General features: G+C 42.9%; 1 protein-coding gene across 3 annotated transcripts in view; it reads right to left on the minus strand.

The window, feature by feature from the left end:
• Positions 1-16172, minus strand: part of IQGAP2 (IQ motif containing GTPase activating protein 2) — a 235731-nt gene that overhangs the window by 8547 nt on the left and 211012 nt on the right. For all 3 annotated transcript variants that reach the window (XM_084833431.1, XM_084833430.1, XM_084833429.1), the window contains 2 exons: positions 11854-11956; positions 529-670 (listed from right to left, as the gene is read on the minus strand). In XM_084833431.1, the coding sequence (XP_084689557.1) occupies positions 529-670; positions 11854-11956 (245 nt within the window). The remainder of the gene's footprint in view (positions 1-528; positions 671-11853; positions 11957-16172) is intronic.

Consider the following 16172-nt stretch of genomic DNA (forward strand, 5'->3'; position numbering starts at 1 on the left):
CAGTTACTGTGTGTTCTTTCTGTGGTTTTTCCAAGAGCATCTTACTATAAAGATGCATCTGAATATCGTCACAAACCCAATGTTTCTTTTTGAGTCATCACCATGCACAGTAATTATTGCTGATAAACAGTGCAGATATTGCTTCAGAACGTATAACAGGCTATTGTCTCTTAATTAAATTATTTGATGATTTTGTGTTTGCTGACTAGCAATTATATCCATTGTGCTGAACATAAATTCATGGAAGTTCTACTGTGCTACTGTATACTTAAGGCCTGAACCAAGGGTTTGCCGCCAATTAAGAAAATATTGTAAAGCTTGATATTGTATCATACAATTCCCTGTGTGGGTTTAAAATCTTCTGTACCATAAGTATCTACTTTTGGCTACAAACTCCACTGATCTGTCTAAAGCTTACATGGAATAAAGGGTGTTCTGTAGCACCTAATTAACTGTTAAATTAATAAGAAATTAAAATACTTAATTTTAACAAAAGCCTTGCTAATACTACATTTTACAGAAACATACTTCATCATCAAGCCTTTGATGTCCTGTTCTTCACCTTCCCGTAAATCATATTTCCTGGTCAGTGAAAGAGAAATCTCTGTCTTAACAAGTTGACTTATAGTGTTCTCCTTGTTAGGGTCATTGGGATCAACAGCTCCTTCCCCTGCAGAGGGAAGAAATTTTTTTAATGCCTTTAAATTTATGCTTACGGTCGTAGAGAGATTAATGTTGGAATAAAACAAAAACATAGATAAAATTGATACAATACAGCCATGGGTAACTTTACTCTGTGCATTAAAAAAAATAAACTGTACCAAAGCAACACAAATACAGCAACCTTTATGTAGAAATTGCGCAAAATTAGCAGATTTGCTTATAGTTGTATAATTTACACAATTTATTCTGCTTGCGCTAGTCATGAGGATGGGAAGGGGCTAGGACCTGCTGGGCACTGAAGGCCTGTCCTGACTGTAAGAAGTCTTCAACATGGCTCTACTTTAATAATAGAATCATAGAATAGTAGGGTTGGAAGGGGCCTACAAGGCCATCGAGTCCAACCCCCTGCTCAATGCAGGAATCCAAGTGAGAGCATCCCTGACAAATGGCTGTCTAGCCTCATCTTGAAGGCCTCCAGTGTGGGACAGCCCACCACCTCCCCAGGTAATTGGTTCCATTGTCGTATTGCTCTTACAGTCAGGAATTTTTTCCTGATGTTCAGCCAGAATCTGGCTTCCTGTCACTTGAGCCCATTATTCCGTGTCCTGCACTCTGGGATGATCAAGAAGAGATCCTGGCCTTCTTCTCTGTGACAACATTTCAAGTACTTGAAGAGTGCTATCATATCTCCCCTCAGTCTTCTCTTCTCAAGGCTAAACATGCCCAGGTCTTTCAGTCTCTCTTCATAGGGCTTTGTTTCCAGTCCCCTGATCATCTTTGTTGCCCTCCTCTGAACCCTCTCCAGTTTGTCTGCATCCTTCTTAAAGTGTGGTGCCCAGAACTGGACACAGTACTCCAGATGAGGCCTAAACAGTGCTGAGTAGAGGGGAACTAGTACTTCCGGGATTTGGAAGCTATGCTTCTATTAATGCAGCCCAAAATAGCACTGGCCTTTTTTGCAGCCACATCACATTATGGAATATGACAAGCTCATATTCAGCTTGTGATTGACAACAATTCCAAGATCCTTCTCGCTTGTAGTGTTGTTGAGCCACGTATCCCCCATCTTGTAACTGTGCATTTGGTTTCTTTTTCCTAGGTGCAGAACTTGGCATTTATCCCTATTCAATGTCATTCTGTTGTTTTCTGCCCAGCGCTCCAGTCTATTCAGATCACTTTGAATTTTGTTTGTGTCTTCCAAAGTATTAGCTATCCCACTCAATTTTGTGTCATCTGCACATTTGATCTGCATTCCCTGCACCTCCTCCTCCAAGTCATTCATAAAAATGTTGAAGAGCACTGGGCCCAGGACTGAGCCCTGCGGTACCCCACTCGTTACCTCTCCCCAGTTTGAGAAGGTCCCATTGATAAGCACTCTTTGAGTCCGATTCTGTAGCCAACTGTGGATCCACCGGATTGTTGTTTCATCTAGCCCACTTTGAGCTAGTTTACTCATCAGGATATCACGGGGCACTCCGTCGAAAGCTTTGCCGATATCGAGGTATATGATGTCTACAGCGTTCCCACGGTCTACAAGGGAGGTTACTTGATCAAAAAATGAGATCAGATTTGTCTGGCAGGACTTGTTTTTGACAAATCCATGTTGGCTTCGAGTAATCACTTCATTGTTGTCAAGGTGCTTCCAGATGGATTCCTTTATCATCTGCTCCAGAATTTTCCCAGGGATTGATGTCAGACTGACTGGTCTGTAGTTCTCAGGTTCTTCCTTTTTACCCTTTTTGAAGATAGGGACAACGTTAGCCCTCCTCCAGTCATCTGGCACTTCCCCCGTCCTCCATGATTTCTCAAAGAGAATAGACAGCGGTTCTGAGAGTTCGTCTGCCAGTTCCTTTATTACTCTAGGATGCAGTTCATCTGTCCCTGGAGATTTGAACTCATTCAAAGTAATTAGGTGTTCCTTGACCATATGCCTATCGATCTCAAGCTGCAATCCTGCCCCTTCAGCCTGTACTTCGCCTTTGCCAGGGGGGTCATAGACCCTCTTTTGGGAGAAGACTGAGCCAAAGTAGGAATTGAGCACCTCTGCCTTTTCTTTGTCATCTGTTATCATTTTGCCATCCTTATTTAACAGGTGAACCACCATTTCTTTCCTCTGCCTTTTACTATGCACGTAGCTGAAGAAAGCCTTTTTGTTGTTTTTAGCATCCCTTGCTAACCTCAGCTCATTCTCAGCTTTATTTATTTATTTATTTATTTATTATTAAATTTATTAATCGCCCATCTGGCTGGCCACCCAGCCACTCTGGGCGATGTACAGCATACAATAAAACAGTTTAAAACAATAAAATTCTACAATAAAAACATTTTCTAAAATACCCTAACCCACCCCAAATGCCTGCCTGAACAACCACGTTTTTAATGCACGGTGGAAGCTCATTAAAAAGCAGGCATGACGGAGTTCCCTAGGGAGGGAGTTCCACAGAGTGGGGGCCACCACATAAAAGGCCCTCTCCCTCATCCCCACCAGTCTAGCTGTCCTGGCTGATGGGACAGAGAGAAGGCCATCTGAGGCTGATCTTGTTAAGCGGCCTATTTGGTGCTGCTGGAGCCACTCCTTAAGATAGGCTGGGCCAGAACCATATAGGGTTTTAAAGGTCAAAACCAACACCTTGAATTTGGCCCAGGAAACAACTGGTAACCACTGCAACTCCTTCAGCACTGGAGTGATGTGATCTCGCCGGCGGCTGCCTTTAATCAGGTGAGCCGCCGCGTTCTGTACCAGCTTTAGCCTTCCTGACACCATCCCTGCAATTCTGTGCTATCTGCCTGTACTCTTCCTTTGTTACTTGGCCTTCTTTCCACTTCCTATATGTGTCCTTTTTTGTTTTCAGGTCATCCCTAAGCTTTTTGTGAAGCCATATTGGCTTCTTCTGTTGTCTTCCACCTTTTCTTCTTGTTGGAATTGTTTGTGATTGTGCCTTGAGAATTTCCTTTTTTAAAAGCTCCCACCCATCTTGGACTCCTTTTCTCGTTAGCGTTGCTTGCCATGGGACCTTACTGATCATTGTTCTGAGTTTATGAAAATCAGCTTTCCTAAAATCCAGGGTACGCATTTGACTACACTCAGCTTTTGCTTCCCTTAGAACCAAGAACTCAAGTACAACATGGTCGCTTTCCCCCAGAGTTCCTGTAACTGCTACTTTATCCACTAAGTCATCTCTGTTGGTTAGGATCAAGTCAAGGAGAGCCAATCCTCTAGTTCCTTCCTCTACTTTCTGTAGGAGGAAGTTATCCGCCACACAAGTCAGGAATTTCCTGGAGGGGCCATGTTTTGCAGAATTTGTCTCCCAACAAATATCGGGGAAATTGAACTCCCCCATTACTACTACATCATGCTTCCTTAAAACATTGGCTATTTGCTTTTCAAAAGTTTCATCCTTGTCTTCTCCTTGATTGGGTGGCCAGTAGTAGACTCCGAGCACCAGGTTCCTTTTATTCTTTGCTCCATTTATTTCAACCCAGATGCTCTCGATGGGGCTACCAAGCTCCTCCTCCTGTATTTCTGGGCAGAGATATGTATTTTTCACATACAGTGCAACCCCACCTCCCTTTCTGTTAAAGGGAGACATTCTGTTAAACGGAGACATTCTGTTAAAGGGAAACCTTCTGACATTTTTTGCCAGACATTGCCCATACACTTTCAAGAATATTTTTGTGGTGATATGGACGAAAAACTTTAAAAAAAATTGGTTCGTGAATGTTGCCTTAAATACAAAATACTAATTATCCACAGAGATATTTAACAGCCTGTTATAGATGCACCTGTGCTATTGCTAATAATTAGCCATCTCCTGGAAAAGCTTTGACTTTCACATACACACTCACACATTGTTAAAGAGCTATGGAACTGGGACTGTTTAAAGTGATGTAGCATCACATGCAGTTAGGAAAAAAATGGGAAAACATGGCTCCAATTTAAAAAAAAAATGATCCAGAGATCTTTAACACTGGGGATTTTTGGGGACTTCAGCCACAGCCTGATAGAAACTAGGACAAGTTTGATTCCTGAATGTAGCTCTACCAATCCCACTCCTGAAATTTGTACACTGTAATGCAAGTTCTAGAGGGAGGGAACACATTTTCATTAAACTGCAACACTGAGAGAGGATCAAAGGCTTCCTCCCAACCTCTCCTCCTCCTAAAGAGAATCTGAATGGATGGGCTAAGTGTTAAGGGAACAAATAAGCAGCTTTGAGTTCTCAGTCATAGGCCAATAGAGCCTCTTGTAGCCACCTTCTGTCCTAGCAGATTGTGAAGGCAGATGGGGAGGAGAGAGACAAATGCAACAGGAAGTTTCCAAGTTTCTACCTAGTCTGCCAGGCCATAGTTTGACAAGGATGTGCATCACTGCCCCTCATTCATTCATTCTGATGCATAGATTTCAAGGGAGGAAGAAACTCCCCCTTCCCTGGCCATAGTGCAGCCCAGATGGGACTATACCAGAGTAAGTAAATGTTATATTCTTAAAATGGGAAAAAATGTATTGTTATTGTTATTATTTGAATTTCTTAGACAACCTTCTCATAAATAGCTCAAGGCAGCTTACAACAGAATTAAAACATAAATCAGCTAAAACATCAAAACATGTAGGCTATCTAGAAGTGATAATGGTCTGAACTGAGATAATGACACTATATTATGTCCAGCAAAGAGATCGTTACCTTGTCGTGGTGCTGGAGCTTGAGCACCTCAATGACGTCATGAGCTAAACCGTGAAGGGACACCCAAGACGGGAAGGTCATGGCAGAGAGGTCAGACTAAATACGATCCCTGGGGAAGGAAACGGCAACCCACCCCAGTATTCTTGCCATGAAAACTAAATGGATCAGTACAACCAGAGATATGTCGGTATACCATCGGAAGATGGGACTCCCAGGTCGGAAGATGGTCAAAATGCTACTGGGGAGGAACAGAGGATAAGTTCAACTAGCCCCAGATGTGATGACGCAGCTAGCTCAAAGCCGAAAGGACGGCTAGCAGCCGATGGTGCTGGTGGTGAACAACGAATCCGATGTTCTAAAGATCAACACACCATAGGAACCTGGAATGTAAAATCTATGAGCCAGGGCAAATTGGATGTGGTTATTGGGGAGATGTCAAGATGAAATATAGACATTTTGGGTGTCAGTGAACTGAAATGGACTGGAATGGGCCACTTCACATCAAATGACCACCAGATCTACTACTGTGGACAAGAGGACCACAGAAGAAATGGAGGAGCCTTCATAATTAATAATGAAGTGGCTAAAGCAGTGCTTGGATACAATCCAAAAAATGACAGAATGATCTCAATTTGAATTCAGGGTAAGCCATTTAACATCACAGTGATCCAAATATACGCCCCAACCACAGATGCCGAAGAAGCAGAAGTAGATCAGTTCTATGAGGATCTGCAGCACCTACTGGATAGTATGCCCAAAAAAAAGTTGTTATTTTCATTACAGGAGACTGGAATGCTAAGGTGGGTAGTCAAACGACACCTGGTATTACAGGCAAGCATGATCTGGGAGAACAAAATGAAACAGGACATAGGCTGGATAGAATTTTGCCAAGACAACTCACTGTGCATAACAAACACTCTCTTCCAACAATCTAGGAGACGACTTTATACATGGACTTCACCAGATGGTCGACACCGAAATCAGATTGACTACATCCTTTGTAGCCAAAGGTGGCGGACATCTATGCAGTCAGTAAAAACAAGACCTGGAGCTGATTGTAGTTCAGATCACGAACTTCTTATTGCACAATTTAGAATCAGACTAAAGAGACTAGGGAAGACCCACAGATCAGTTAGATATGAGCTCACGAATATTTCTCATGAATATGCAGTGGAGGTGAAGAATAGATTTAAGGGACTAGATTTAGTAGATAGGGTCCTGGAAGAACTATGGACAGAAGTTTGCAACATTGTTCAGGAGGATGCAACAAAAAACGTCCCAAAGAAAAAGAAAACCAAGAAGGCAAGATAGCTGTCTGCTGAGACACAGGAAGCAGCCCAAGAAAGAAGGAAAGCAAAAGGCAACAGTGATCGGGGGAGATATGCCCAATTAAATGCAAAATTCCAGAGGTTAGCCAGAAGAGATAAGGAATTATTTTTAAACAAGCAATGCGCGGAAGCGGAAGAAGGTAATAGAATAGGAAGGACAAGAGACCTCTTCCAGAAAATTAGAAACATTGGAGGTAAATTCCAGGCAAAAATGGGTATGATCAAAAACAAAGATGGCAAGGACCTAACAGAAGCAGAAGAGATCAAGAAAAGGTGGCAAGAATATAGGGAAGATCTGTATAGGAAGGATAATAATATCGGGGATAGATTTGATGGTGTGAGCTAGTGAGCTAGAGCCAGACATCCTGAAGAGTGAGGTTGAATGGGCCTTAAGAAGCACTGCTAATAACAAGGCAGCAGGAGATGACGGTATCCCAGCTGAACTGTTTAAAATCTTGCAAGATGATGCTGTTAAGGTGATGCATGCCATATGGCAGCAAATTTGGAAAACACAAGAATGGCCAACAGATTGGAAAAGATCAACTTATATCCCCATACCAAAAAAGGGAAGCACCAAAGCATGTTCAAACTATTGAACAGTGGCACTTATTTCACATGCCAGTAAGGTAATGCTCAAGATCTTGCAAGGTAGACTCCAGCAATTCATGGAACGAGAATTGCCAGATGTACAAGCTGGGTTTAGAAAAGGCAGAGGAACTAGAGACCAAATTGCCAATATCTGCTGGATAATGGAGAAAGCCAGAGAGTTTCAGAAAAATATCTATTTCTGTTTTATTGACTATTCTAAAGCCTTTGACTGTGTGGATCATAACAAATTGTGGCAAGTTCTTGGTGGTATGGGGATACCAAGTCATCTTGTCTGCCTCCTGAGGAATCTGTACGCGACGTGCTGGGCTTGATGAAGCCAAGGCTGGAGTTAAAATCGCTGGAAGAAACATTAACAATCTCCAATATGCAGATGATACCACTTTGATGGCTGAAAACGAGGAGGAGCTGAGGAACCTCATGACAAAGGTGAAAGAAGAAAGTGCAAAAGCTGGGTTGCAGTTAAACTTCAAAAAAACCAAGATTATGGCAACCAGCTTGATTGATAACTGGCAAATAGATGGAGAAAACGTGGAGGCAGTGACAGACTTTGTTTTTCTAGGCTGCAGATTACTGCAGATGCTGACTGCAGCCAGGAAATCAGAAGAAGTTTACTTCTTGGAAGGAGAGCAATGACAAATCTGGATAAAATAGTGAAGAGCAGAGACATCACACTGACAACAAAGGTCCGCATAGTTAAAGCAGTGGTATACCCCGTAGTAACTTATGGCTGCGAGAGCTGGACCATAAGGAAGGCTGAGCGAAGAAAGATAGATGCTTTTGAACTGTGGTGCTGGAGGAAAATTCTGAGAGTGCCTTGGACTGCAAGAAGATCAAACCAGTCCATTCTCCAGGAAATCAAGCCAGACTGCTCACTTGAGGGAATGATCTTAAAGGCAAAACTGAAGTACTTTAGCCACATCATGAGAAGACAGGATACCCTGGAGAAGATGCTGATGCTAGGGGAAGTGGAAGGCAAAAGGAAGAGGGGCCGACCAAGGGCAAGACGGATGGATGATATTCTGGAGGTGATGGACTCGACCTTGGGGGAGCTGGGGGTGGCGACAGCCAACAGGAAGCTCTGGCGTGGGCTGGTCCATGAAGTCACGAAGAGTCGGAAGCGACTGACCGAATAAACAACAGCAATTATGTCCAGAAAGCCACAACATCACTTCACAGAACAAATAAAAGGAGCCACATGAATAATTCCACTGCTTCTATCCCAAAGACTTGTTGTTGTTGTTCAGTTGTTAAGTTGTATCCAACTCTTCGTGACCCCATGGACCATAGCACGCCAGGCCTTCCTGTCCTCCACTCTCTCCCGGAGCGTGCTCAAGTCCATATTCATTGCATCGGTGACGCTATCTAGCCATCTCATCCTCTGCCGTCCCCTTCTCCTTTTGCCTTTAGCCTTTCCCAGCATCAGGGTCTTTTCCAGGGAGTTTTCTCTTCGCATTAGGTGGCCAAAATATTTGAGCTTCAGCTTCAGTATCTGTCCTTCCAATGAGCACTCAGGGTTGATTTCCTTTAGGATGGACTGATTTGACCTCCTTGCAGTCTAGGGGACTCGTAAGAGTCTTCTCCAGCACCACAATTCGAACACATCAATTCTTCGGTGCTCAGCCTTCCTTATAGTCCAGCTCTCATAGCCATATGTTACTACTGGGAAAACCATAGATTTGATTATACAAACCTTTGTCGGCAAGGTGATGTCTCTGCTTCTTACTGTGCTGTCTAGGTTTGCCATAGCTTTCCTCCCAAGGAGCAAGCGTCTTTTAATTTCATGGCTACAGTCCCCGTCTGCAGTGATCTTGGAGCCGAAGAAAATACAATCTGTCACTGTTTCCATTTCTTCCCCTTCTATATGCCAGGAAGTGATGGGGCCAGATGCCATGATCTTAGTTTTTTTTATATTGAGTTTCAAACCAGCTTTTGCACTCTCCACTTTCACCCTCAACAAGAGGCTCTTGAGATCCTCTTTGCTTTCTGCCATTAGGGTGGTATCGACTGCGTATCTGAGGTTGTTGATAATTTTCCTGGCAATCTTAATTCCGACTTGTGATTCATCCAACCCAGCGTTTCTCATGATGTACTCTGCATATAAGTTAAATAAGCGGGGCGACAATATACAGCCTTGTCGTACTCCTTTCGGTTGTTCCATGTCCGGTTCTTACTGTTGCTTCTTGACCCTCGTACAGGTTTCTCAGGAGAAAGGTAAGGTGGTCTGGTACTCCCATCACTTTCAGAATTTGCCACAGTTTGTTGTGATCCACACAATCAAAGGCTTTAGCGTAGTCAATGAAGCAGAAAGAGACGTTTTTCTGGAATTCTCTTGCTTTCTCCATGATACAGCGAATGTTGGCAATTTGATCTCTAGTTCCTCTGCCTCTTCGGAACCCAGCTTGTACTTCCGGTAGTTCTCGGTTCATGTACTGCTGAAGCCTAGCTTGTAGGATTTTGAGCATAACCTTGCTGGCATGTGAAATGAGCACAATTGTACAGTAGTCTGAACACTCTTTGGCATTGCCCTTCTTTGGAATTGGAATGTAAACTGACCTTTTCCAGTCTTGTGGCCACTATTGAGTGTTCCAAATGTGTTGGCATATTGAGTGCAGCACTTTAACAGCATCATCTTTTAGGATTTTAAATAGCTCAGCTGTAATACTGTCATCTCCGCTAGCTTTGTTGTTAGTAATACTTCCTAAGGGCCACTTGACTTCACTCTCGAGGATGTCCGGCTCAAGTTCAGTGGCCGCACTGTCATGGCTATCAGGGACATTCAGATCTTTCTTCTGTGTATTCTTGCCACCTCTTCTTAATCTCATCTGCATCTGTTAGGTCCCTGCCTTCTTTGTCCTTTATCATGCCCGTCTTTGCACAAAACGTTCCCTTGAGATCTCCAATTTTCTTGAAGAGATCTCTAGTCTTTCCCAGTCTATTGTTTTCCTCGATTTCTTTGCATTGTTCATTTAAGAAAGCCTTCTTGTCTCTCCTTGCTATTCTCTGGAACTCTGCATTCAGTTGGGTATATCTTCCCCTTTCTCCCTTACTTTTCGCTTCCCTTCTTTCCTCAGCTACTTGCAAAGCCTCATCAGACAGCCACTTTGCTTTCTTGCATTTCTTTTTCTTTGGGATGGATTTCGTTGCTGCCTCCTGAACAATGTTACGGACCTCCGTCCATAGTTCCTCAGGCACTCTGTCTATCAGGTCTAATCCCTTAAATCTATTCCTCACCTCCACTGTATATTCATAAGGGATATGATTTAGGTCATACCTGAATGGTTTAGTGGTTTTCCCTACATTCTTCAATTTAAGCCGAAATTTTGCAAGAAGCAGCTCATGATCTGAGCCACAGTCAGCTCCAGGTCTTGTTTTTACTGACTGCATAGAGCTTCTCCATCTTTGGCTGCAAAGTACGTAATCAATCTGATTTCGGAGTTGACCATCTGGTGATGCCCATGTGCAGAGTCTCCTCTTGTGCTGTTGGAAAAGAGTGTTTGCTATGATCAGCATGTTCTCTTGGCAAAACTCTATTAGCCTTTGTCCTGCTTCATTTTGTACACCAAGGTCATGCTTGCCTGTTATCCCCGTTATTTCTTGACTTCCTGCTTTAGCATTCCAATCCCCTATGATGAAAAGGACATCTTTTTTTGGTGTTAGTTCTAGAAGGTGTTGTAGGTCTTCATAGAACCGATCAACCTCAGCTTCTTCGGCCTCAGTGGTTGGGGCATAGACTTGAATTACTGTGATGTTGAATGGTTTGCCTTGGATTCGTACTGAGATCATTCTATCGTTTTTGAGATTGTACCCCAGTACTGCTTTTCCCACCCTTTTATTGACTATGAGTGCTACTCCACTTCTTCTAAGGGATTCTTGCCCACAGTAGTAGATATAATGGTCACCTAAATTAAATTTGCCCATGCTTGTCCATTTGAGTTTGCTGATTCCCAAGATGTCTATGTTCAATCTTGCCATCTCATGTTTGACCACCTCCAGCTTACCTTGATTCATTGATCTGACATTCCAGGTTCCTAAACAATATTGTTCTTTACAGCATCAGATTTTCTTTTCACCACCAGACACATCCACAGCTGAGTGTCCTTTCGGCTTTGGCCCAGCCGCTTCACTCTTTCTGGTGCTACTTGGAAATACCCTCTGCTCTTTCCCAGTAGTATATTGGACACCTTCCGACCTGAGGGGCTCATCTTCCAGCGTCATATCTTTTAGCCTTTTGATACGTTGCATGGGGTTTTCTTGGCAAGAATACTGGAGTGGGTTGTCATTTCCTTCTCCAGTGGACCACATTTTGTCAGAACTCTCCGCCATGACCTGTCCGTCTTGGGTGGCCCTGCAAGGCATAGCTTATAGGTTCACTGAGTTATGCAAGCCCCTTCGCCACAACAAGGCAGTGATCCATGAAGGGGTCCCAAGGACTAGCTGATCGTTAAAAAAAATCTGAAGATCTGCATTAACCAAAATTACTTCCTATGTTCACTACCTATACTTCTTTTACACACATGTCTAGGTTAGGTCCAATCTTTTAACTACATATTTGTTGTGTTGTGTTAGCTTACCAAGGAAGGTCTCCACATCAGGAACTTCCCCCAGCCCTTGCAGGAGTTCATTTAAGACGTCATTTTGGTCAGGAGCAATGGCATCTTGATGTTCTAGCAACAGCTGTAAAGAAGATGGCCTTTGTTGAAACTATTGAAACAATCTGACATTTTTCCACATGCAGATATTTACACAAATACATCATGATATAAGTAGAATTGCAAAACTGAAAATAGAAAAGGAACCATGAGTAAGATCTGCAGGTCACATCACAGGGCGGGGTTAGGGGAAATCAGTGAAGATGGTAGTATTTCACCTGAAGAACAATGCAAAATTCACATGCTACCCAAGTTGGGAGGAAAACTATCCTCATTTAACATGAGCAAGATATAGATCAAATTGCAGTTTCCTGTGCCACAGTTACACTTAATCATAACATTTATATTTTCTTCAATCCTTTGGTAGAGTCAACATTTTACACTTAAGTTTAGAAAATAAATGTTGGGAAGAATTTGTGCACATGGGAAGAGAGCAGAAGTATAATCCTATAGTAGGCTCCTGATCTCTTAATCATAATTAAGGGACAGGCAATGTTGCATCACTGTTCCTGTTGCTTAAAAATCTGCTCTGGCTATTTTGAAAGCAGTGTGCTTATACCCCCCACAAAAAGTCAACATCATCAGAGAGCATTTCAGAAAAGTTATTTTTTATTAAAGCTTCCATAATCCAGCTTCAGAAGTAAGGTAATATAATATACAACATACAAGGCATATTGTAGGAATGGTAGCCTTGCAATGTAGAAACAACGAAATTATTAAGACACAATCCATTTTAATGTATTCTGCAAAGCAATGCTCGATAGTAGTTGTTGTTTTATTAAAACCTAATACTTCATATTATTTTTGTGCCAAAGGTCTTTTCTGAATAGAGACAATTCTCTACGTCAGTCTTCCCCAACCAGATGCCCTCCAAATGTGCTGGATGACAACACTGGCAATGCTCGCTGGAGATGATGGGAGTTGTAGTGCAACACATCTGTAGGGCCCCAGGTTGGGGAAGACTGACAGAGAACGGACTCCTTTAGCACAAAAATAATGTGAAGTGTTACCGATTAAAAAAACAACAACAACCTACCATCAAGCATTTGCTTTACAGCAGGGGAGGGCAGAAAGTAGATCTCCAGACAGACTTCAACTCCCAGCATTCCTGACGATTAGCCATGCTGGCAGGGACTTCGGAGATGAAATATAAAACATCTGGAGATCTAACTTCAGCCCAACCCTGCTTTACAGAGTACATGAAAAAAAGGATGGCATCTTAATAATTTCCCTGTTTCCACACTGCAAGGCTACCAGTCCTACAATATGCCTTGTTTCATTGAAGAGAGCATGAATAGATCCTGAGTACTATCCAACTACCATCCCTCAAAATATGCTCTAGAGGGTTGGTGAACACTCCAGAGCAGTCACGTTCAGACTATCAGAATTGGGTGGGGGAGCCACCGTGGCTTCTTTTACCTGCCCCCCATGTGTGACTGCCACTTGCAAAATTACCCACAATGCTGTGTGCGATGCAGTGTCATTCAAACCCAGCACGGTGTGTGGTGAGGGTGGCTTCTTACCCACCCCCTACTACAAGCCATGGGTAAGTGTACTAGTGTAGTGATGGGTAAGAAGCTACCCTGCCGTGCACCGTGCCAGATTTGGACAACGGCATGGGTAATTCTGCAAATGGCAGTCGCACACACAGCACGCATGGGGAAAGAAGCCACAGTGGCTTCTTCCCCCCACCATGATCATCCGAAACCAATCAGTGTGCACGTGTGCGTGCGCGCGCGCACACACACACACACACACACACACACGGAGATGCAGAAGGATGGAGAAATCACCCCAAATTCCATCCCCCTCTGTTCTGCTGATAGATACCTTCCTTCAGCAGAGGGACACTAGCTGGATACCATGCTTTATATTTTGTCTTTAGCTATTCTATTTGGCAGGTTACCATGTGCTTTTCATACCAGAATCTACAGGATTATTCCTAAAACTTTTTGTGACTACATTTCTATACCGCTGCCCCATAGCCGAAGCTCTCTAGGCGGTTCACAAAAGTTAAAACATTAAAATATAATATACAAAGTTTAAAAATCATTTACATAAAAGCATACAGACAGTATACACAAACAACATATAACTAAAAACAACTTTGAACTAAAAATATTTTTTTAAAAATCCAGCATTAAAACAACACAGCTTAAAACAACACAGCTTAAAAACAGTATACAAAAGTCAGCAAAAGCCAAAAAGGAAGAGTTCTAAAAAGGGAAGGCCTGCTGGAATAATAAGACTCTTTAACACCTGATTAAAAACCTTCAAAGAGGTCAGCAGGCGCAATTCAACCCGGGGCGGCAAAGGAAAAGGCCCTCTTGCATGCGGCTGCCAATCTCACATTAGGCAGCTGCAGCAGAGAGCCCTCAGAGGACCTTAGGTGGTGGACTGGGATGTAGGGGAGAAGGCATTCCCTAAGGTACCTTGGAGCTAGACCATGTAAGGCTCTAAAAGTAAGAACTAGCACTTTATATTTTGCTCAGAAAAAACCTGGCAGCCAGTGTAAAGATTTTAAAACTGGTGTAATAAGGTCTCCATGGGATGTCCCAGAGACCAACCTGGCTGCCATATTTTGTACCAGCTGAAGTTTCCGAACTAAATATAAAGGTAGCCCCAAGTACAGTGAATTACAGAAATCAAGCCTAGAGGTTACCAGGTAACCACTGGTAACCACTGGTACCAGGTTCACATGTTTCAGGAATGGGCATAGCTGGTGTTATCAGCTGAAGTTGATAACAGGCACTTCTCACCGTTGCCTCCACCTGATGTGCCAGGAGCAGGGTTGGGTCAAGAAGCACCCCCAAGCTACTAACTTGCTCCTTCAGGGGGAGTGCAACCCCATCCAGAACTGGTTGACATACCTCAATAACCTCAATACCTGAATTAGGACCCTTCACAATGAGCACCTCTGTCTTGCCTGGATTCAACTTCAGCTTGTTTTCCCTCATCCAGCCCATGACCAACTTCAGGCAGTCATTCAGAGGAGCCATACCTTCCTTGGATAAAAATGTTAAGGAGAAAGAGATTTGGGTGTCATCAGCATACTGATAACACTCAGCCCCAAACCTCCTGATGATCTCTCCCTGCAGTTTCACATAGATGGAGCCCTGAGGGACTCCACATAGTAGTTCCTTTTTCGAGGAACAACTATCCCCAAGCAACTCCATCCGGAATCATCCTGACAGAAATGAGTGGAACTACTGCAGAGCAGTGCCCCACAACCCCCAACTCTCTCAGGTGATCCAAAAGGATACCATGGTCAATGATATCGAATGCCACTCCAAAAGAATCAACAGGGATGCACTCTCCCTATTGATTCCCAGGTGAAGATCATCCACCAAGGTGACCATGGCAGTCTCAACTCCGTATCCTGCTCTGAAGCCAGTCTGAAATGGGTCCAAGTAATCAGTTTCATCCAAGGCTGCTTGGAGTTAAACAGACACTTTAGTTTCTGCAAGGTTCCAAATGAGTAGTTGCAGAAATATTTCAATCAGGTTCAGGAGACCACTTAATAAGCCTTCCAGACTCAGAAATATTCAGAGAGGTTGTACAAGCTGCTATAGCTGAATATTCTTTTCACTTATGAAAGGAGTAAAACAAGGATCTCAGTCCAGTGTTTCTATTAAAATGTTCTCTGCTAATTTTTCACCCATATTTTTCCTATGTCAGCAACTATTAGCATTCTCATCACAGGACCTACATCAGACTCTATAAATAACAATTAGTGCTGCAGCTGTGTTTCCTCAACAACAAGGAACAAGGTCATAAAATCATGCTTGAAATATATGATGATTCACAGATAAGTGAGAATGGTATGACCAGACTGAAGGATTGCCTGCAATTAGCTTTGCCTGTTTCTACATCTTCCATTTTTCTGAAAACACAAACACAATTGCCAAGACCCCAAGCAATTGTATTTGTTTTATGAGAAAAGACAGTGATAATAATAAACCCACTATAGTTGTTCAGCATTTTCCAAGATTTGCTTTTTCTGCAAACAGCCACACCTATGAATACCTACTATTTTAAAGCAATAAAACCTAATGGTCCCTCCCCGCCATGGTTATGATATTTGCCTGCCTGTTTATAAGGACAAAGTAGCACACTCTTTATACAAAACATGACAAAGGTAAAGGTGAGACATTAAAACTGAGAACTGAAAAGCCAATGCAGGAATCTTTCTAGTTTTCTGGGGTATTCTAGCGTCTTTCTATTTAAGCAGATCCATTTTT

The sequence above is a fragment of the Heloderma suspectum genome, chromosome 2 (assembly GCF_057233095.1).
Source record: "Heloderma suspectum isolate Gila_16-S chromosome 2, 16-S_ref, whole genome shotgun sequence".
Classification (NCBI taxonomy): domain Eukaryota; kingdom Metazoa; phylum Chordata; class Lepidosauria; order Squamata; family Helodermatidae; genus Heloderma; species Heloderma suspectum.